The sequence below is a fragment of the Tarenaya hassleriana genome, unplaced genomic scaffold (genome assembly GCF_000463585.1).
Source record: "Tarenaya hassleriana unplaced genomic scaffold, ASM46358v1 Cleome41, whole genome shotgun sequence".
NCBI lineage: Eukaryota > Viridiplantae > Streptophyta > Magnoliopsida > Brassicales > Cleomaceae > Tarenaya > Tarenaya hassleriana.
Window position 1 is genome coordinate 357,161 of NW_010966933.1, and position 20,760 is coordinate 377,920.

Below are 20,760 nucleotides of genomic sequence, written 5' to 3' on the forward strand. Positions count from 1 at the left end.
AGTATAGCAGCGAGAAGAGCGTCTTGTTTGAAAAGCATACAGCAAAGGCAACACAATTCAAGAGAATTCTCATGTACCCTGCAATTTCCATGAAGAAATAACATCAAAACAACCATATGATGAGTAAGTTATCCAAACGATCACATGTGACAATGCGAGATTGACAACGAAAAAGGAAAAAAATAGATAACGAAACAAAGGAAGCTCGTATGAACCGGTTGCAACGGGGAGAGAAGGAAAACCCACCAACGATATTGGGAATGTAAAGGTATACAGACAACTTAGCCGGTCTCGGTTTCCCCTTGTTAGCCATTAGAGACTCGACTTGCGATCTGTATCTCGGAAGCGCAATTTCACCAAACCAACAATGCGCCGGAAAAGAGAGCGTTCTATTATAATCACGCAACACAAAGAACTCAATCCAGACAGGAAGGCATCTCAACCAAACATGTAGGAAGACCGCGACTTCAATCGATTCGACAGTGAGCACGAAAACTACAATAGGAAAGAGAGAGAGAAATCGAATAAACCGATGTAAAGGTAGAAGAGAAGGAAAAGAAACGAGTCCGTACCTGGAACTGGAGTGAGTTAGAATCGGAGAAACAGGGAGGAGGGAGAAGAAGGGATCTGAGGAGAGGGGCCGCAGTTCATACCAGAAGGAATCGGATTCGACGTATTAAATATTCTCAAATTGGCCTTAAATCATTCAATTAATGTCAGCATTTCTATAATGTCTGAACTCTGAACCCCCTTTTGTTTCCCGAATCTCCATTTTTTTTTTTCTCACATACGACAGAGGCTCAATTCGATTGCCCAATTGTAAATATTGTTGGGCCTTGTAGGCCCAAATTGATTCCGACATTAGAAAAACGTGGCCCAGACAGCTGAGATAAAAGGAAATTCGTACATGGCCTGTTGGAATATCATTTTCGATTAAATGCTAATGGTCATTTTGACACTATTCCCCCAGCTTCAGATCTTCCTTGGTTTTGATTTTGACTGCACATTTATACATATATATGCTTAGACGAGGCCCAGTCGAAAAATCGAGCTAATTCCCTTTGCAGATATTTTTTAAGAGCTTCACACCTCCAAAACTACCCATTTAGTTTCATTTCTTCAAAAAAAAACATACGATATATATATATATATATATATTCCGTAACGAACGGCATAGGCCGTACATGTAGGAGTGGACAATTCGGTTCGGGAATCTGGTCCCGAACTATACCGAACCGATTAATTCGGTTTCGGTTCGATTTGGTATTATATAAAAATATCGAACGGTACAAAATTTAAAATACCAAACGGTTCGAGAACGGTTCGGTTCGGTTCGAAAAATACCGAACGGTATTTCGGTATTTTTATTTTTTAGTTAAAAAATATTTAATATTAATAGTTAATTATGATATTTACTGATATTAAGAGTTTGTTTGCGTAATGCATTGAGATTAATGTTGAATTTTTTCCAAGTTTACAAGTTCAAAACTTTTATTTTGTTATATAAAATTATTATGTTGAATCTCTTTATTTTTATATTATATGAATTATAAATATGTCATGAACCGTCTCGAACCGTTTTTATTTCGGTTCTTATTTGGTACTTATTTATTAGTACCATACCGTCCCAAACCGTCATAATACCGAACCGAACCGAATAATATACGGTACTAATTTAGTACAAATTTTATAATACCGAATATATCGTTCCCGAACCGAACCATTAAAATTCCGAAACGCCCACCCCTACGTACATGTACTGCCAGAACAAAATATATAATGACTAGAGGCAGAAGCCAAGGGCGTCGGCTGAGCAAAGTCCACATTTAAGAGAGAGATAGAGGGGGGGGGGGGGCTGCAATGCAAACACCAAAACCAATGGCTTTAAATGGAACCACCTTCTTCAATAGAAAGCAACCAAACCAGCAGAGTAGAAAAAAAGAAAAATCAAAATCAATAAGCAACTCTTGGTCTTTCCTTGTGATGTACACCAGAGTAAGTTCCCCCGTCCGCGAGAGATTTATTTATGACAAGTCAAAAGATCCTTGCCCTTCGTTGATCGCGTACATCAGCTTCCTATGCATGATTTCCTGTACACAATACACAGCCCGTGAGTTTTTCCAAAGCTCCCTCTCCTAGTAAGTCTACAGTGGCTGTAGACAGACAGAGTAGACAGGACAAGAGTACCTTTGTGGAGTACGGAGGGAGCTTAAGGTAGTTTGCACATGTCATGACACTTGGCAAATCATCATCCGCTGACTCTGAAGCTCCTGTCCCGTTCGATGCTGCAGTTGCATTTGATGAGTGCTGCATCATCCCCCGACAACAACCCAAAAAAAAAGTATTATCTTAGAACTCAAACGGGTGGGGTTGGCCTGATAACAAGTTTGCGGTAATGCAGGAAATCTGAAGGCTTCTGTAGTGACACTGTGACAGTGCCAGAAGGTGTTTAGAACCATATCTACATTTATAGCTTTACCTTTCTCACAATAGTCAGCTTTGGATTTAGAACTGCCAAGCCGCCAGAAGGAAGCCTGGGAGCTCCAGTAACAAATTGGCAGAAAGCCCGCTGCTGCTCTGCTGTAAATTCTCCCATGATCTCCAGCAACTAGAAGGTGGGTCAGATTCAGTTAAGGATATTACCATTAACAAAGGAGAAGGAGAAAGGGAAATAATTCGAAAATAGTTGTACATTGATTATTGCTGGACTCTTGGCAGTATAACCATGATCAAACTTGATATGTTCAGCTAGTGACTCCGCCTGCAAGACATGAAGAATTTCAGAAGCGTGACACGTTTCACGTCTTGTCCTGTAATTATGGAATACGGGAAACTTAAAGTTTACCTCCCACAGCTCTCCTCGACCACAGAGCAAGTAATCCAATTCAAACGGTGTGAATATTTGCAGAGATGTGATGTCAAACACCTGCCAATTAAGGGAAATTTGATACAAACAGTTGAACCCGGATAAACACACCAATGAATGCAAAGTTACAATTACATACAAAAGTATTTCTATATTCAATCAAAAAAAGGCAAGGCATCAAAAAATATTGGCAAGGAAACAGAGCAAACCTGATTGAACCCGGATCTGAAAGCTTCCATCTGTCGAGCGATTCCTCTCTTAATTGTTGCATCAACAACCAGGGATATATATTCCTCAAGACTATTAATATCAACCTGGCAACAGAATACATACATCAGACATCTTTAACAAGGCTCAAACTAGAAGCAGAAATATGTGAAATGTAAACAAAGACTGCATACAGTTTCATCTCCTGGTTTTAAGATATAATTGGGATAGCCAGGTAGTGTGAAGTCCAAGCAGAGGTCTTCTATCCGGGATCCACGGAAATGTAAATCAGAAACCGCATTGCGGTTGTCACCACCTACTGATTCCAGATAGTGTTTTCGGTCAACAAGGACAGACAGTTCATGTAAAGTCTTGCCAACTTCAGCATCAAATGAAGCAATATCAGGCAAATCAAGCTCCTGCATAAGTGAATAAATTAAATACTGCCATATCAATAGAAGCCATAAAACCAAGTGTACTGCTAGGCAAAAACTCACTTGGCCAAGAACAAGTTTATAAAATGCTGTAGACAATGGCAGGTCCAACAGTCGGCCATCTTGAAGGGCTTTTGCCATTACTCGCCCAAGAAGCCGGAAATACTCGATTACTTTATATAATTGTGTGCCTTCGGAAGCATCGACATTTGGAGCCCAAGGTCGAGGAAACAATCCAAGAGGTGCTTGAACTAAATCTCCGTCAGTAGCTGCAGATGATTTTCCCTTCTTACCTTCATCTCCGTCCGTTTGCATGGGTCTCTTGTCTCCAGAATTAGATCTCCACATCCCAAGAGAAAGTTTTTGCAAATCATGGCTTAGGAGTGTGTAAAACTCAAGGGTAGGACCCAAGCCAGTGCCAACTTCACCAAAATATTCGACTTCAAGTACAGCCTTCTGACTAGAATACATCTCCATAACTTTTGCAGCAGAATCTAAAATCCTATTTCGGGACACACGGACTTTCTGACGCTGCAATCTCCCTATCCTCATCTCTCTTTCATTTGCAGTCCCACTATTATCAGCACCTTGTTGCTGTTGAAGACGGTACAATGCTCGAGACAATCCAAAAGCAGTGGAGTGGAAATATTGTCTTCGGGTCTCAAAAGGAAACAAGAACGGACATGCCCTAGTCAGCTGGTAGCACCAAGAAGGAAGACTCCCACTGCACAAAGCAAGCGCATCTTGAATTTGTCTGGCTAATTTGGGGGTTAGTTTACTATTTATGAACTCTTCAGCTGCAATGCAAACACCAAAACCAATGGCTTTAAATGGAACCACCTTCTTCAATAGAAAGCAACCAAACCAGCAGAGTAGAAAAAAAGAAAAATCAAAATCAATAAGCAACTCTTGGTCTTTCCTTGTGATGTACACCAGAGTAAGTTCCCCCGTCCGCGAGAGATTTATTTATGACAAGTCAAAAGATCCTTGCCCTTCGTTGATCGCGTACATCAGCTTCCTATGCATGATTTCCTGTACACAATACACAGCCCGTGAGTTTTTCCAAAGCTCCCTCTCCTAGTAAGTCTACAGTGGCTGTAGACAGACAGAGTAGACAGGACAAGAGTACCTTTGTGGAGTACGGAGGGAGCTTAAGGTAGTTTGCACATGTCATGACACTTGGCAAATCATCATCCGCTGACTCTGAAGCTCCTGTCCCGTTCGATGCTGCAGTTGCATTTGATGAGTGCTGCATCATCCCCAATGATCAGACGCTATTTGGGCTCTTAAATGAGAGGAAAGCTGATTCAAACCCTCCAGCACACGCAACAAAGCCAATATATTGTATGTAGAATTTGACTTCTCAAGATCACATGGCAGTTCCCCTTGCAAGATACTATCCAGAAGAGATGCCCTATGTGACTGAGATTCTGAGCTCAAACCAGCGGCAGATTTAGTCAATTTCGAAGATGAAGTAGAACTTGCTCCACCAACTGACAACTGATCCACATGGTTGTCTGCCCTCTGGTACATAATGGTGTAAATATCGTTGTACCTGCTTCCATCGCTTGAGATGAAATCGCTGCCACCAAACCTCTCATCATCATATTCATCCAGCATAAGCTGTCGCTGAACAGCCTGATAAATCGTCAAATGTCTACCAAGCTGCTTTGCTCCAGCAGTAAATATCAGCTTAGGGGGCTCATCTGAACTACAGTACAGAGAACGCCCATGTCGATCTCTACTCCCCCTGATACCTCTACCATTGGCAGATCCAAACCCAGCCATTGCAGCTGCAGCAAAGTCAGCACCCCTGGAACCATAGGAATTCCCAGTACCAACATCAGTAGAATTAGAACCCCTTGCTGCAGCTACTCCGCTGGTAGCACCTGGAGCTGGATTCATTCGACCATCACTGGCTGTGGGACCATTACTATCATCATCAATCGAGTCCCCCAATTTCACATCATGCACTTCATCAGGCGTGCATAAGGGGAGACTATCATCAAGAACCTGAAAAAGAATAATATATGCTCAAGCGGTATAGTAAAAAAAAAAGAATAAGTTCACCACCAAAACGCAATATGTATTGTTATTAGCATACTGCAACCAAAATATAATGAAAGTGATGGTCATTCATACAGCTAGTAGTTCAATTTATGTCAGCTGAGTAATGACAGCACAAGCTGCACAACGCAATAAAAATGGCTTACATCAAACAAAGGATAACTTACATCTTCTTGATCATCATCATCATCATCGTCATCATCATCATCAGAGATATCATCCTCTTCAATCACCAAAGCATCATCAATATCCACAGGAGACATATCCAATTCTTCATCCTACAAAGAAGTATACAAGTAGATAATGTAAAAAAAATGAGAAGGAGATCATGTCGACAGCATTTAGTAACACAAATGACAAAGCAGTCTTCTAACACTATAAATATGAAGTACAAGTGAAAGATAGCAAAGAAGAGTGACAACTACAAAAATTAAAGAATCCCAAAACAACAATAATTCTAGTAAGAGGATCCCCACCACCACCACCTATAGCCAAATTATATTTCCAATACCAACAAAAACTGACCCTAGACCTCTATCCTCATCGACATAAATGAGTCGAGGCTGTCGAGCTAGTGGTAGGCTCCCAATCAACTATGGATAAGATCAATGACTCCCCCTAAGTACACGTAAATAGAAGTGCGCACTGTAAAACAAGACAGCTGTGTAAACTACACCGAGAAAGATATCACCACCAATACAGAAAATTGTACCTCGGAACTCGAGTCTCCACTCACAGGTTTCACTTGTGTATCTTTGTCAAGTGCAGCTCTCCTTCGAGAGCCACTCCTCGTTTGAGGCCCTTGTGGACCCTCCTGACCAGACTTCAAAACAGCTTTACCTTTTTCTTTAGATGAGCTGCTCCCTTTCTCATGCAGTGGCTCCTTCTTCGGGGTATCGCCTATGTTAATCGCTGATCTAGATCTAGAAGAATGGCGAAGAGTTGTGGAAGCTGGAGTGGAAGAAGATGGTGATGAAACTCCCGCACCACTAGGCATTGTCCCTGACCCAGAATTTCCAATAGCCACAGCTGGCTTCAGACCAGATTCACCTCGCTGAACTCGGGGCCAAAGGAATTCTTCAACCACTGCTATGCTTGCCAGTGGATCTATAAGTACAATATTGGATGAGTAATCACGTAGAGATTTCTCTCCTTGGGCACGGCATAATCGCAATTTTAAAGGGTGTGCCAATGCGCTCAAGCCAGAGGAGAGGCGAGCACTCCCACCTAGAGATCTGGCGGAGGGATGGTTAAGCATTACTGGAAAACGCTCCAGCGAAGATAAAGCACTCTGAAGCTTCTGAACCAAAACGGTCATTGGGGGAACCTTTGCCTCATCAACGTTAGAAGGAAGTGCAACTTCTAGGAAAGCCTTGAACCTTTTGAGTCCTTCCCGCCGAAGTTTAGGTAAATTAGCTTCTGAGATCTTCTCCTTGGAAAAATATCCACAGGAAAAATAGTTGAGCAATGCTGCAACAACACCACTGCCTATAAACTCAAACGTAGACACACCATCCCCTTTGCTTAGTTCCCAAAGTATCTCAGAAATAACACCAATCAAATATTCTTCCTTGTTGGCAGAAAAATCACCAAGGCATGGTGCAGAAGCTTTAGATTTTCCCTTTGCTTTCACCTTTTGATCATCTATACCAGCATTTAGCTTCATGCAAAGATTCTTTAAATGCAAAAGATCATCTGTAACTCCAACATCGAGATCTCCTCCATCAGATGAGAAATACTTATCTTTGAATGCTCTAGCACATGAGCTAACTGTTTCCCTCAGTGTGAAGCTTGCAGTAGGAGTTTCCATCGAATTGTGGGATCCACCTACCTTCATGGAAGCAGAATTCTTGGGATCTTCGGGTGGATTTCCATCAGAATTAGCATTGCTACTCCGCCGCCGGTAGCGCCTAGATCGTGCAGATCCAGCAAGACAATCATTATCCTTGTCTACAGAAGAAGCATGAGAGTTTGGTTTACCAACCAAGACAAGTTGATCGACAGCATGAACAACCCCTTCCCTAACAAACATTTTGGAGAAAGTTTCAGGAAGCTTTTCCATTAAAATCTCAGCAATCTGAAGGGAAGGAACCAAGACTTGTGGATCTTTCCATGCCAAGACACCAGCCAAGAAGCTACAACAAGGAAAAGGAAAAAAGAAAAAGAGTAAGCAGATGCATTTAGAAGTCAGAAGCAAACATGACAGTGAGTTCATCAAGCAGCATACCTCGATATATTTGTAACACCAAGAAGAGATTGAATCATTTCAGGCGTACTGAAGTACATCAATTTTCCAATTACAGAGAGGCATTTATGGCGAATAGAACCATTGACACTAGAACCATAAATCTGTTTAAAAAAAAAAGTAACAAGGATTTGTAAGTACACAACAGTTCACATTACTTGTGCACCATGACAATGACATTGTGAAAGAAGCAAAATTTACCTGAACAAAAACTGGAAGAAGATCCATGTCAAATTGCTGCAAAAGTTCAGGTCGTTCATCAAGCAATTTCTCTCTAGGTGAAGCTTCTGGAGGATTTCCTTTTGTGTCCTCTTGTTTTCCTGAAGCTCTTGGTGGAGATCTTTTCACAGCAGAACCTTTCACAAAAATATTTGTGCTAGTTGGAAGGGAGATAACACCTTGTGGTAATGGAGGGAGGAGCTCATTTGCCAGGTTCACTATCTCAAAAATCTAATCAACGCAATTAGAAGTTAGACTTCTGGAAAACTCTAAAGCTCAAAAAAAAAATAAAAAAATTAAGCACTAGTGAATCATGGGCTGAAATCCAAAAGAACTGTCCAAAGCGAATTGAAGAAACATAAATTTATTTTAAATTTCTTCTGAATGGATGAGGCATCTAAGTCAGACATGGAACAGAATGATAATGAAGCAGAATGTGATATCAAGCAGTATCACCTGGTCAGCGGGTCTACTCAATGCTGGGGAGACAGATGCATTAGCAGAGACACCAGAACCAGTCAGAATATCCTTGAGAATGGTACTAATACCAAGAAGAAGCAATGTTTTGGCTCCAAGAGGTGATCCACTCGCACAAGTGGAAAGTAATCGGATTACGCCCTACATACAATGAATGTGAAAATTCTATACTTCAACAGAACACAGGAGAGGGAAAAATAGATTTTTACTTACAGTGTAAGTTGACACACTGAGAGATGCTTGCCCACCTCCTGAGTTGCTAGTGGAGATAAGAGAAGCAGCTTGAGACACCAGTCCATGATTGCATAGTTCATCCAATTTATCGGGATATGATGCAAACGCTTCAGCAATCCGTGTAAGGCAAATAGAAGCAAACTCCAAAACCTGCCATCATTTGAATGAAAGTCAGAGGAAACGAGGTAAAACGGCATCTCCCTAATCCCACTTGAAAAGAGCAGAAAAATCATTTACTTTTGCATCATGATACTGAAGCAAGTTTGTCAACAATGGTACGGCTTCCATAACATAATCGGCTGCATCAGACGGAAGCTTCTTGCACATGTTTGCAGCAGTAGACAGTGCTACACGCTACAACAAAGTCATGAAAATATAAAAATTAGATACAATACAGCTTCCCAGGTACAAGTGCTGTTTGCCCATGTTCATAAAGCATGACAGAATAAACCAATCATTTTTAACCTGAACTCCAGTGGAGAAGAAATCCAGATATGAGAGCACCGCCATGAGAGCACCAGCTCGCAAACAAGCAGTAGGGTGCTCCTGCGATATCTTTTTGAGAGCCTGCAAAGACTGTAGAACACATCCCAAATACAAATAAAAAATCACGCATACCAAGCCACTAGAAATCAGTAGCAATTGCCTCAGGCATATGCAAAGTTTGAAGAAAGCCTCCGCGTAATCTATTGCAAGTAGCTTCTTTAGTGTGTAATCAATAACAGAGCTATAAGATTAATTAATAATCGATTCCAGCAATACAACGTGATTCTAATTTTTAACATTTGGTAAGCTCAATCAACTGGATGACATGATTCCTGATTTCTAGATAACATCATAAGTTCAACAATAATTGAATTCATGTGAAGAAAACCAACCTGTTCAGCCAAGTCCATGTATTCTATGGTAAGCAGTCTGGCAACAAAGCACGACACCGCACCGTAATGAACAACCGCAGCACAAGATGAAGGCAAAACATCGCATAGATGAGTAAGAGCCCTCGCTGCAAGAAGCATTATATCGGGATTGCTCTCATGGTTGAGCAGTCCAACAAGAACCGGCACAAAAGAATCCACTGAGAAGGTGCTTAGGGAGTCTTCAGTCCCAATGGATAGCATATCGCAAAGCTGGGTCAGAGCCTCAACCTGCTTCCCTTCTTCTCCATCTGCGCGCAGGCCAGAGAGTATTTTCTTCAGCCTCCCATTCAAGTGGGAAGAAGAGGCTGATCCGATGCCCGAGGATGGAAGCAAGTCATCAAGTCCAGCTCCAAGCTTCCTCAACAACCCTTGTAGAGCACTGCTAGCAGAACTCATGTTCGGATGCATAAATCCCCCATTTTCATCCCCACTATCATTGTCATCGTCTTCGTCACCACTCTTACTACCAGCACCCATGGCATCCATATTAAGTTGCTCTCTGTCTCTATCTCCTTCCCTATCTTTATCCCTAATCCTAATGTCATGTTCCTTCTCCTTTCCCTTATCGGAGCTGCTATTATCATTACGCCTGTTACCCCTTCCGCCACGGCGATATCCAGACGACTCCGTCGAGGTGTCCATCGAAGCTGATGCAGTAGCAGCGGTACGAGAGGAGCGAGAGCGGGTGCTTCTGGCGGTAGCAGCGACGGCGGCGGAGGAGGACGAGAGACGAGCGCGTTTGCTGCGGGTGGTGGGACCGGAGGGCGATGAAGAAGAAGAGGGCGCAGTAGAGGAGGCCTCCGCCCGCTTGCGGCTCCGAGTTTCCATACAAAGGAAGGAACCCCCGAAGTGGGATTAGCTCGATCAGACAGATTCTGATCGCACACTCAATCGCATCTCACCCGCGACACGGAATATTCCACCCACAAAGGAAAGTTACCCAATTCCCTCGGAAATCACACGCGACGGCGAAGAAAGCCTCGCCTAAATCCAGAATCTCTAATCTCCTCCGGAATCGCACAAGCGCAATACACCGACAACAGGGCGGAGAAGAGCCTCTTCCGGACCAGAAACCAAACCTGAACCTAGTAATTCCAAAACACTGGGATTGGGAGCAAACAGAAATCGAGGATACGAACAGCAGATTCAGGGACCGGTATGGAGAGAGAGGACACACGATTAGAAAACCCTAATCGAGTGGGGAATAAAGGGTGGGAGAAAGGGGCTTTTCACGATATATAGACGCGAATACGATATCGCCTCCTCTCTCTCTTTTCTTTCCCTTTCCTTACAGGCGTTTTGCAACAAGTATTTTGACACGGGATGCGCGACGTGTTCGCTCCTCTCTTATTTTATCGTGATTTTTGGGATTTTTTTCATGAAATTCAGCGATCTTCAGTTTTATTTTATTTTTTTTGTTTTCCCAATCGTATCATACCATATAGTTCGGAGTTATGGACACAAAATATGGCGAGGGAAAATTCGGATGTGAATAATGTTTCGAAATACGTCTATTGTTTTCGTAAATTGTATAGAAAAACGTAACATAGAAATTAACGATTAACTTGTTCATCCAATTTTGATAGTTCAATTGGTGAAACGAAAACGCAAAGCGTCTATTCCATCTCGAGTTCGAGTCTCAAGTTAGAAATGAGTGTAACTCCAATCACATGATATCTGATTAGTGTAGACTTCGATCCAAGATACCCAATTACAAAAAAAAAAAAGACAATTAGTTTGTTCATAGATTGAATTATTGTTTTGTTAGATATTAAAATTTAGATATGTTTTTATATCCCAAGTATGAGATGTCGAGGGGCTGAAAGATCGAATCCATTTTGTCGTGCTTTTACAAGCCTTGGACCCAAGACTATGGAACATACATATGCAACACATTTATTACAAATGTTGGTTTTCAGTGTGCGTATAAAAATATACAGTATGCTATTACATTTACACCCCCAATCATTTTACATACTTATAAAATGTATTCTTTTAACCACGACACTAATGATGCGTAGTCGATGATTTCGACGTTATTGTTTTTCAAGAAACGGAATCTTGAAATTCCAAAGGGTTTACCGGATTCCCACGTGCCAAGTGTTTTAGGGTATCCCGTCACAATGTCGGCATCTTCAACCTCCCGTTGCTATGTTATTTTGTCCGCTACGGAGAGAGTGGGAATCGTATGCGCTCAGCCCTTCGGGCGGGCGGGCGGGCGGGCGGGCGAGGCCGTCATCGATATCTTTTTCTCAAGAGGATTAAGAGTACATGACACGTGGCGAGATGCATGGGCTCTTGTTAAAGATGGGCCCATAAGGTGGCCCAATTTCCAAGGCTAAGAGGTCGCTAAAGGCAGATAGAAACAAGAACAAAAAACCATTTTTCATTCTCACCCTCCTATTATTCATTGTTTTCAGTTTCTACCCCATTCGTTTCAGACGGATCGCTACTCCAAATCACTAACCGAAAATAGCGTAACCATATGTATGATGTTAAATATTTACTTTGTTTATTCAAAATATTGTCAATATGTTCCATCTAACATATGGGAAACTATAAATATCATATAAATTGGTATAAAACTGCTGCGGGGCTTAATAAAGACAACACAAAGTATGTGGTAGAAACGTAAATTTTGAATACTGTAGGGTAAATAATGGAACAACCAATCTGAAGTGGGAGTGATTTGTTTAACAAAAAATAATTAAATATACACCAACCTTACTCTCTTAGCACTCTTCGCGTGTCTTCTGCGTTTCACGATTCTCTGTACACCTGTTCGTTTCCAATCAATTTCCACGTCCATGGATCTCCATCAACGGCCGTAAATCTCGCAATCCTGGTGAAGTCAAATTTCCACTTGTCGGAAGTTGTAATCCGCAGCTCGTACTGGGATCGGTCGCGAGGACGAAAATCTGTGACGTTTGGGCCCATTTCTTTCGGGTTGCTGTCTTGTCGGATTTCCAAGAGAGGGTTTAACAAGACAGGTGGTTTGGAATCTGTGTCTCGGCCGTAGGAAGGAAAATTTCCTGATCTGGCTTTGTCTGTGCTCCCCAGAAAGTTTCAGGGTTTTGTTTGGTTGCTGAGAAAGTTCGCGTCGCGGGATCTGGAAACGAAAGGGAACATCGAAATGGGCTTCTTCAGTACTATACTAGGGTTTTGCGGATTTGGAGTTGGGATTTCGCTGGGACTTGTTATTGGGTATTTGCTTTTCATCTACGTGCAGCCCAGCGACGTGAAGGTTGGCTTCCTCGATTAGAGTGTTTTTGGTTCATCCGTTGGTATAATCGTTTCTATATCGTCTAGTTCTGTATATCCTATGTTTGTGCCTTTGTGTTTATTGCCTGCTTGCGTAGAATGTCCATAGCCTACATCAGCAAATGGATCGGACTGATTGCTCGACAATTGTTTTTCCTTGGTAATTACTGGTTTGGTTTGTCCCGAGAAGATTTTGATTGTGATACCGAGACGTGCGGAGCTTAAGCATTGTCTTTTTGTCCATCTCATCGTGGAAAATGGCTGTTTATCACTTATTTTTGTCGAAAACAAAGTTTTTAGGACACTCGTTGAAAATTCCAGCTGATTTCTTCGTCTGGCCTTGACATGGATAGAATTCTGTGGCTAAAGCTAGTCGTTGAACTCATGTTTCAGCATTTCTGCGCATGGGTGTACATATAATCCTATTTTGAGTTGCCTTTTGTATGTGGAATGGGCTCAGCTATCCTTTTTTATTAAGCAAAGCATACGATTTTTCCTAAGGATCTATGCTCTTATTTTCTTTGCCATAGATAGTTTCATCTTGCTTGCATTTGTGAGGGCAATGGTTTTAGGACAGGATTTGGACATCCTAGCTGAACATTTTTACCAACCATTCTAGTGGTTTGAATTCCGTGATCCAGTGCATACTGTACGCTTTTCTGCATTTATCTATAATCTTATACTTTCAGCTGTCTCGCCTGTGGACAATGAACGTTCTTTTTTGTGATGGATTTCTTGTTTCATATTTTCTAGGTTTTTCTATAATCGGTATAGGGGTTTGTGTAATTTTTTTTAACATGGTCATTTTATAACCTAAATTTGTGGTAATCATTTTATTGGTGATGTGTCTTCTCCTCTCACTCGCTTTAGGATCCTGAAATCCGCCCGTTGGCTGAACAAGACCCTAATGCTATGCAACGGATGCTTCCAGAGATACCACTATGGGTGAAAAATCCAGATTTCGATCGTGTATGTGATATACAATTTTCATCTTTATCTTTACTCTAATATCTATGGGTTAACTTGTCTCTCATGGGTGACTGTCTCTCTTTCTTTTTTAACCAGGTCGATTGGTTAAACAGGTTCATAGAGTACATGTGGCCTTTCCTTGACAAGGTTCTGTATATTATTAACTTGCTCTCGTATCCTGTTGATAGTTCAGCTTCCTTCTCTCTCTCTTTTTTTTTTTTTTAGTTTTGAATATTGTGTCTCTCCATTATTTTTTTTTTGAGCAGGCCATTTGTAAGACTGCCAAAAATATAGCAAAGCCAATAATCGAGGAGCAGATACCCAAATACAAGATTGATTCTGTTGAATTTGAGACACTTACATTAGGTTCTTTACCTCCAACATTTCAAGGTGGGATATCTGTTTCCTCTCTTACCAATGGCATTTCCTTGAACATTCTTTTCTTCACAACTAGAAGCCTGAGGAAAAGTTGTTTATCTGCAAATATGGATGCTGGAGATAGTTTTGAATTAACAGAGAGATTTACAAGTGTCTTTTTAGCTTTTTTCAGGGATGAAAGTTTACATCACAGAAGAGAAGGAGTTGATTATGGAACCTTGCATCAAATGGGCTGCGAATCCTAATGTCACAGTGGCTGTCAGGGCATATGGGTTGAAGGCGACAGTTCAGGTAATAAATTATTCAGCAGCAACATGCAAAAACAAGGAAAACATGTGAAATTTTCATTTAAAAAAAATTGTATATTGATTGACACTTACACTTGAGCTTTTTTGAGGAAAATTTATCAGGTGGTGGATCTACAAGTTTTTGCCGAGCCACGTATCACTCTCAAGCCGTTGGTCCCAAGTTTTCCTTGTTTTGCTAATATATTTGTCTCTCTCATGGAAAAGGTATGCTGTATAACATTCTTTTTATCAGACCATTTATCATGATTTATTCTGCTTTTGTTTCTGGGTAGACTTGCTCTTGACTGCTGCTTGCTGCTCTGCAGCCGCATGTTGATTTTGGGCTGAAACTTGGTGGGGCTGATCTTATGTCAATCCCTGGCCTTTACAGATTTGTCCAGGTTAGTGTCGATTTTTCCTCTTCATTTAGATATCTGAAGGAAGGGCCGACTTGGCTCAGCGGTAAAACCATTTACCGTGGGGTCTGAGATCGCGGGGTCGAATCCACCTCTCTACATTAAAATGTAGGGGTAAGGTGACCTAATATATTCCCTTCCCCAGCACGCCCACTAGATGGGGATACGAACTGAGTTGGTCCTTTATTTAGATATCTGAACTTGTTAACTCAGAAATCGATTTATGAGGCGGGTGTGAAAATGAATCTGTCACAAGGACTGCACTCTCTTCTCTGGTTTCTATTTTTATCGTGAGGATTTGTTTTGAAAGTCCGTATCAGCTGATGGAGGGAACTTTTTCTTGTGTAGCTGATAAACATACCTTGTGGAAGCGGCATGGTCTTTTTGTTTTTACATTGTCTTCTGGTTCTGAATTTTGATTCGTGACAGTTTGGTTGCCTTGTTAACTAAACAGGAGCTCATTAAAGATCAAGTGGCAAACATGTATCTCTGGCCCAAGACCCTGGTAGTTCCAATTCTTGACCCGGCAAAGTAGGGCACTCCACCTTTTTCTTCTGAATGTTCCACGTTTTTCACCTTCTTCAAAACTTAGCAACCTTAATTTATAACATGCAGAGCCCACAGAAGACCCATTGGAATTCTCCATGTGAAGGTCGTGAGGGCGATAGGGTTGAGAAAGAAAGACCTTCTGGGCGCATCAGACCCATATGTGAAAATTAAGCTTTCTGATGACAAGGTCCCGTCCAAGAAGACCACTGTGAAACACAAGAACTTGAATCCTGAATGGGGCGAGGAGTTCAAATTTTCTGTTAGAGATCCTCAGACTCAGGTTCTAGAGTTCAATGTGTACGACTGGGAACAGGCAAGCTACTCGTTTCTGAACTGATTGGCTGGAATCTCATGTTTCCGGGCCTATGGGTTGCACACTGGGGGTTCTTGGATGGAGTTGAGACTTGAAGACCTTTTTCTCTCTTTTTCCTGTGTAGGTTGGCAAACACGACAAGATGGGTATGAATGTGTTACCGCTGAAGGATCTGACACCTGAGGAGCCTAAAACCTTCAAATTGGATCTGTGTAAGACTCTGACGCCCAGCCAAGAAGGAGAGGCTGCTCAGACGGAGAAGTCTCGTGGGCAGCTGGAGGTTGAGCTCTTGTATAAGCCCTTCTCCGAGGACGAAATGCCCAAAGGCTTCGGAGAGACGCAGACTGTGCAGAAAGCTCCAGAAGGAACTCCGGCTTCTGGGGGGCTGCTCGTTGTGATAGTGCACGAAGCTCAGGACGTTGAAGGGAAGCACCATACTAACCCTTACGTTCGGATATTCTTCAGAGGGGAAGAGAAGAGAACTAAGGTATGCATGTGTGTTCACACACATGGGAATCTGTAGCTGAGTAAAACTAGTGTTGCATAATAAGAAACTCAATTGAGAGTTGGTGAATCTGTACAGCAAGTGAAGAAGAACAGAGACCCGAGGTGGGGAGAAGAGTTTACGTTCATGCTGGAAGAGCCTCCGGTCCGTGACAAAATGCATGTGGAGGTTCTCAGCACGTCCACAAGGATAGGTCTTCTCCATCCAAAGGTATATATATATATATGACCCGCCTTTAAAAGGGACGATATTTGTAAATTGGCAACCTTGATTCAGATACATGATGATGGATCGAGACAGTAGTCTTAAACAGACGTTGTGTTGTGTTTGGTAATGGGTAGGAGTCGTTGGGGTATGTGGAGATACAAATGGCGGACGTTGTGAGCAACAAACGGATCAACGACAAGTTTCACCTGATCGATTCCAAAAACGGCAAGATTCAGCTGGAGCTCGAGTGGCGCACTGCTCCCTAAGAATCTATCTCAACCTTTTTCTTTCTAATCTTTCAAGATTTTATTCACACTTGTGGACCTACCTCTCTCTCTCTGTATTCCCCACATCAACCCTTCTCAAAAATCTCAATCATTTGCCTGTTTTTATTTAAATATTTAAATATCGCATCTCGAGCTGATTATAGGCTCCAGCAATTTTCATTGCAAACAGAGGGGAAACTAAAATCTGATTGTTTTGGTGCGTTCCATTATTGATATGATGTACAAATGATATTGGTCATTGGTAGATCCGCCTGCCTTTATTGCGAAAAAAAAAACTGTGGTCATAGATAGATGGATCCTCACGCCATAATTGCCATCCCATACAAATAAAAATAAAATTGAACCAAATCCCTAACTGTTTTTCGATTTCGACACGCTATTTTATTGATTAGGCTAATACGCGTATTACATGTCGCACATCACATCACGATGAAATATATTTGTGCGTGTATATATATATATATATGGAATTATAGATGTACAGTACATATTGTAAGGATATATTTAGGTTTGATGTTACATGGTGGTGGTGATGATGATGATGATGATGATGGCCACTTTCAGTTTTTTCAACCTCCACTTCTAGAAGCCCATTCTTTTTTCCTTGCTATATATATATATATATAGAGAGAGAGAGAGAGAGAGTGTGTGTGTGATATGTGAGTGGATAGTGTACCAAGAGAATAAAGAAATGCAACTACCATTTTCCACTTTTGCCAATCTCTCTACCTATCAAAAATCTTTCTCCCCATTATTTTACCCCTTTTTTGTATACATAATACCCCACCATACCCAACCTACCAAATTTCACTCCAAATCAGATTTTTATCTTCCTCACCTACAAACACACACACGCATATATATGTATATATAGACAAAAACACACATATACACTATAATACTGTGTGTGTGTATATATATATGCATGGTCCTATTTGTTTAACGGATAATGGTTGCTATAAATGTCTTTAGTTCTCTATTTTACATTCACATCTAAGATATTATAAGGTACATAACTTTGGGGAGAATACATACGTCCACTGCATGTTTTTTTTATAATCCGAAAGTTCACCGTCCATTTGGTCCAACTATATCTCCCAGAGAATCGGGAAGTCTAAGTGAATGTCTCTCCACACGTATGGATTTGAATCTAGTATAAAAACATGATTTGCATGTTCTCTTACCACTAGACTATATCCAAGTTTAGATGACTAGTGCATCCATGTTTTACAACGGGTAGAGTGTTTTCTTAATTAATATTGGTTATCAAATACTCCAATGATCAAAATTGGTTTACAGATTGCCACTTATAATTAAGGCAGTCGATTTGATAAAGATTAAAGAGAGAACTCGCGGACTTTAGTTCACCTACACAACACATGTACAAATATCACTCCATAAATTTACACCTAACTGCCTTTTATTATTATTATTATTATTATTATTATTATTATTATTATTATTATTATTATTATTATTATTATTATTATTATTATTATTATTATTATTATTATTATTAATCATTATAAAACAAATATTATTATTATTAATCATTATAAAAAATATTATTATTGTCATCATCATCATCATCATCATCATCATCATCATCATTATCATTATCATCATCATTATCATTATCATCACAGTGAAGATGGGCTGCATGGAAAAATATGTGCATGTAGACAAATGGATATAATGGCATGGCATGTCAAGATATCACTCGCAATGATTTACAGAAAAAAAAAAGGAAAGGAAAGGCCACCATACATATAGATACACACACACTCCCTTCCAAGTCCAAAACCTTCACACCAACTCTCCATCTCATCTTCTCTCCCCATGCATCATCATCTAGAAGCAATTATTGAGTAGGTGATAGTTTCTCTCTCTCTCTCTCTCTCCAAGTCAAAACATTATATATATCTATATCTATACACCAAGTCGCTTTTATATGCATGTATGCCCTTTAAGACATTAATTTAGGACAAGTAAAAAAGAAAATGGGAAGGTCACCGTGCTGTGAGAAGGAGCACACCAACAAAGGGGCTTGGACCAAGGAAGAAGACGACCGCCTTATTGCGTACATCAAAGCTCACGGCGAGGGCTGCTGGCGTTCCCTTCCCAAAGCCGCCGGCCTCCTCCGCTGCGGCAAAAGCTGCCGTCTCCGTTGGATCAATTACCTCCGTCCCGACCTCAAGAGAGGCAACTTCTCCGGCGAAGAAGACGAACTCATCATCAAGCTCCACAGCCTCCTCGGCAACAAGTCTCTTCCTTTTTTCCATTCTCCTCCATTATTAGGGTTCATCGTCCACAAATCTATATACCCTTTTGCTTGTGTTGAACAGATGGTCGCTCATCGCTGGGAGATTGCCCGGAAGAACTGATAACGAGATAAAGAACTATTGGAACACTCACATAAGAAGAAAGCTCCTAAGCAGAGGCATTGATCCGACCACCCACAGACCTCTCCACGACTCAGCTTCTCAAGATTCCAAACCAACCCTAGATTCTGCTAACAATAATACCCTTATCTCCTTCACTTCTCCTTCTCCTCCAAAGGCCGAAATTTCCCAGGAAAATTTCACATTCCCGGAAAAGCAAGAGGAAAACACAAAGGGGTTAATGGTCGTGTGCAAAGAGGAGAAAAATGAGTGCCCAGTCGAAGAAAATTTCCCAGACTTAAACCTCGAGCTGAGGATTAGTCTTCCCGACCATGCTCATCATCAAGGCTCAGCGAATGGAGGAAATGAGAGGAGAACGACGCGCTGTTTCGCTTGCAGCTTGGGTGTAACAAACGGAACGGAGTGCGGCTGCGGAGAAATGAGATGCGACGTAGTCGGAGTCATCTCCAGCAGCAGCAGTGATGTCATGGTTGGCCCCGGTTATGATTTTTTAGGTATCGCAGATAATAGAAATAGTATTTTTGGAATTTAGGGCTTTGGAAATGAAATGATTACGATGTAGATGTGATCTCTCTTTTTTTTTTCCTTTTCTTTTTGTAATTAGTGAATGAGATTGCACAATATAATTGTATAGTTTTGAGTATAAAAATGCGGTATTTAAGCTTCGTATAAAAAAAATATGAAGAATTTTATACACATTTTCCAAATTAAAATTCGTTTATAACTTATTTCCTAGTGTGTTTTGTTTTTAGTTTGATGCTGACCATTTCAAAGATTCCATGCAAGATATTTCTTCCACATAAATCTACGCCTGTTTGATTATAGTAGCGGATGGATAGATATCATAAATTGTTTTATGGCAACGATTATATCATTATAAAAAAAATCATAATAATAAATTCATATACCACACCGAACCTACATAATTGATCACATATATATATATATATATATAATATAGTTTGATAATTGAGGAGGAGGGATAAGATGTGTGAGGAGGAAAAGATGAATAAATGCAGACATCAAATCAAACAACCAAATGGACCCTTTTCTCTACCAAACTCAATTTATTTCTCATCCTCACCCATCTCCCTACCAACCTACCAACCTTCTTCATCTTTTCTCCACTTGCATCCACCCCATACATACACACATACATACATACACACATACACATATATACATACATACATATATGCATACATACATACATGCATACATTTAAATCGGTTACCAACCGCTTGGATAGATTACACTAATTAATGCCCGTTTGATTATATCTATGCATATTCCCTACAAAACACATGCTAAGCTTGGATAATTTTTTTTTTTTTTGAGTTTTAGTGGGGACATCTTTTATTTTTGGGATATGACATTAGAAAAAGAAGAAAAAAACAAGAGAGAGAGAGAGAGAGAGAGGGGAGGATAAGGAGAAGGGCAAGAAATAAGGAGCACGAGCAAGTGAAATGAAGAAAAGACAAGAGGCAGACACCACACCACCACCTGCCCATTGCCCTTTC

The 20,760-nt window shown here is 40.9% G+C and overlaps 4 protein-coding genes across 6 annotated transcripts in view; 2 read left to right on the forward strand and 2 right to left on the reverse strand.

The window, feature by feature from the left end:
• LOC104824762 (probable CDP-diacylglycerol--inositol 3-phosphatidyltransferase 2) overlaps window positions 1-710 on the reverse strand; it is a 2,770-nt gene extending 2,060 nt beyond the window's left edge. The window contains exons 1-3 of one of the 3 annotated variants that reach the window (XM_010556920.1): window positions 573-710; window positions 247-332; window positions 21-78 (exon numbers count right to left, since the gene is read on the reverse strand). In XM_010556920.1, the coding sequence (XP_010555222.1) occupies window positions 21-78; window positions 247-313 (125 nt within the window). In that variant the 5' untranslated portion in view covers window positions 314-332; window positions 573-710. Of the gene's footprint in view, window positions 1-20; window positions 79-246; window positions 496-572 lie in introns of all 3 variants that reach the window. The other 2 variants (XM_010556919.1, XM_010556918.1) reach the window with 2 other exon arrangements.
• A 1,151-nt stretch (window positions 711-1,861) lies between these two features.
• LOC104824766 (E3 ubiquitin-protein ligase UPL3-like) lies at window positions 1,862-10,975 on the reverse strand. The gene is given in 18 exon segments (XM_010556928.1): window positions 1,862-2,090; window positions 2,188-2,307; window positions 2,480-2,608; window positions 2,693-2,761; window positions 2,846-2,926; window positions 3,076-3,180; window positions 3,268-3,492; window positions 3,571-4,304; window positions 4,710-5,520; window positions 5,742-5,852; window positions 6,287-7,709; window positions 7,802-7,923; window positions 8,021-8,269; window positions 8,495-8,656; window positions 8,729-8,899; window positions 8,987-9,103; window positions 9,215-9,325; window positions 9,628-10,975. Coding segments are annotated over 18 exon segments (5,673 nt in total). The 5' UTR covers window positions 10,495-10,975; the 3' UTR covers window positions 1,862-2,024.
• Window positions 10,976-12,401: 1,426 nt separating this feature from the next.
• Window positions 12,402-16,991, forward strand: LOC104824767 (synaptotagmin-1). Its single transcript, XM_010556929.2, has 12 exons — window positions 12,402-12,910; window positions 13,798-13,896; window positions 13,993-14,043; window positions 14,163-14,286; window positions 14,447-14,565; window positions 14,685-14,786; window positions 14,888-14,962; window positions 15,432-15,508; window positions 15,593-15,839; window positions 15,964-16,326; window positions 16,423-16,554; window positions 16,686-16,991. The coding sequence occupies exons 1-12, from the start codon at window positions 12,800-12,802 to the stop codon at window positions 16,815-16,817; spliced, it is 1,632 nt and encodes a 543-aa protein (XP_010555231.1). The 5' UTR covers window positions 12,402-12,799; the 3' UTR covers window positions 16,818-16,991.
• Window positions 16,992-18,583: 1,592 nt separating this feature from the next.
• Window positions 18,584-19,808, forward strand: LOC104824768 (transcription repressor MYB4-like). The gene is made up of 2 exons (XM_010556930.2): window positions 18,584-19,101; window positions 19,184-19,808. The coding sequence occupies exons 1-2, from the start codon at window positions 18,839-18,841 to the stop codon at window positions 19,770-19,772; spliced, it is 852 nt and encodes a 283-aa protein (XP_010555232.1). The 5' UTR covers window positions 18,584-18,838; the 3' UTR covers window positions 19,773-19,808.
• The last annotated feature ends 952 nt before the right edge of the window (window positions 19,809-20,760 follow it).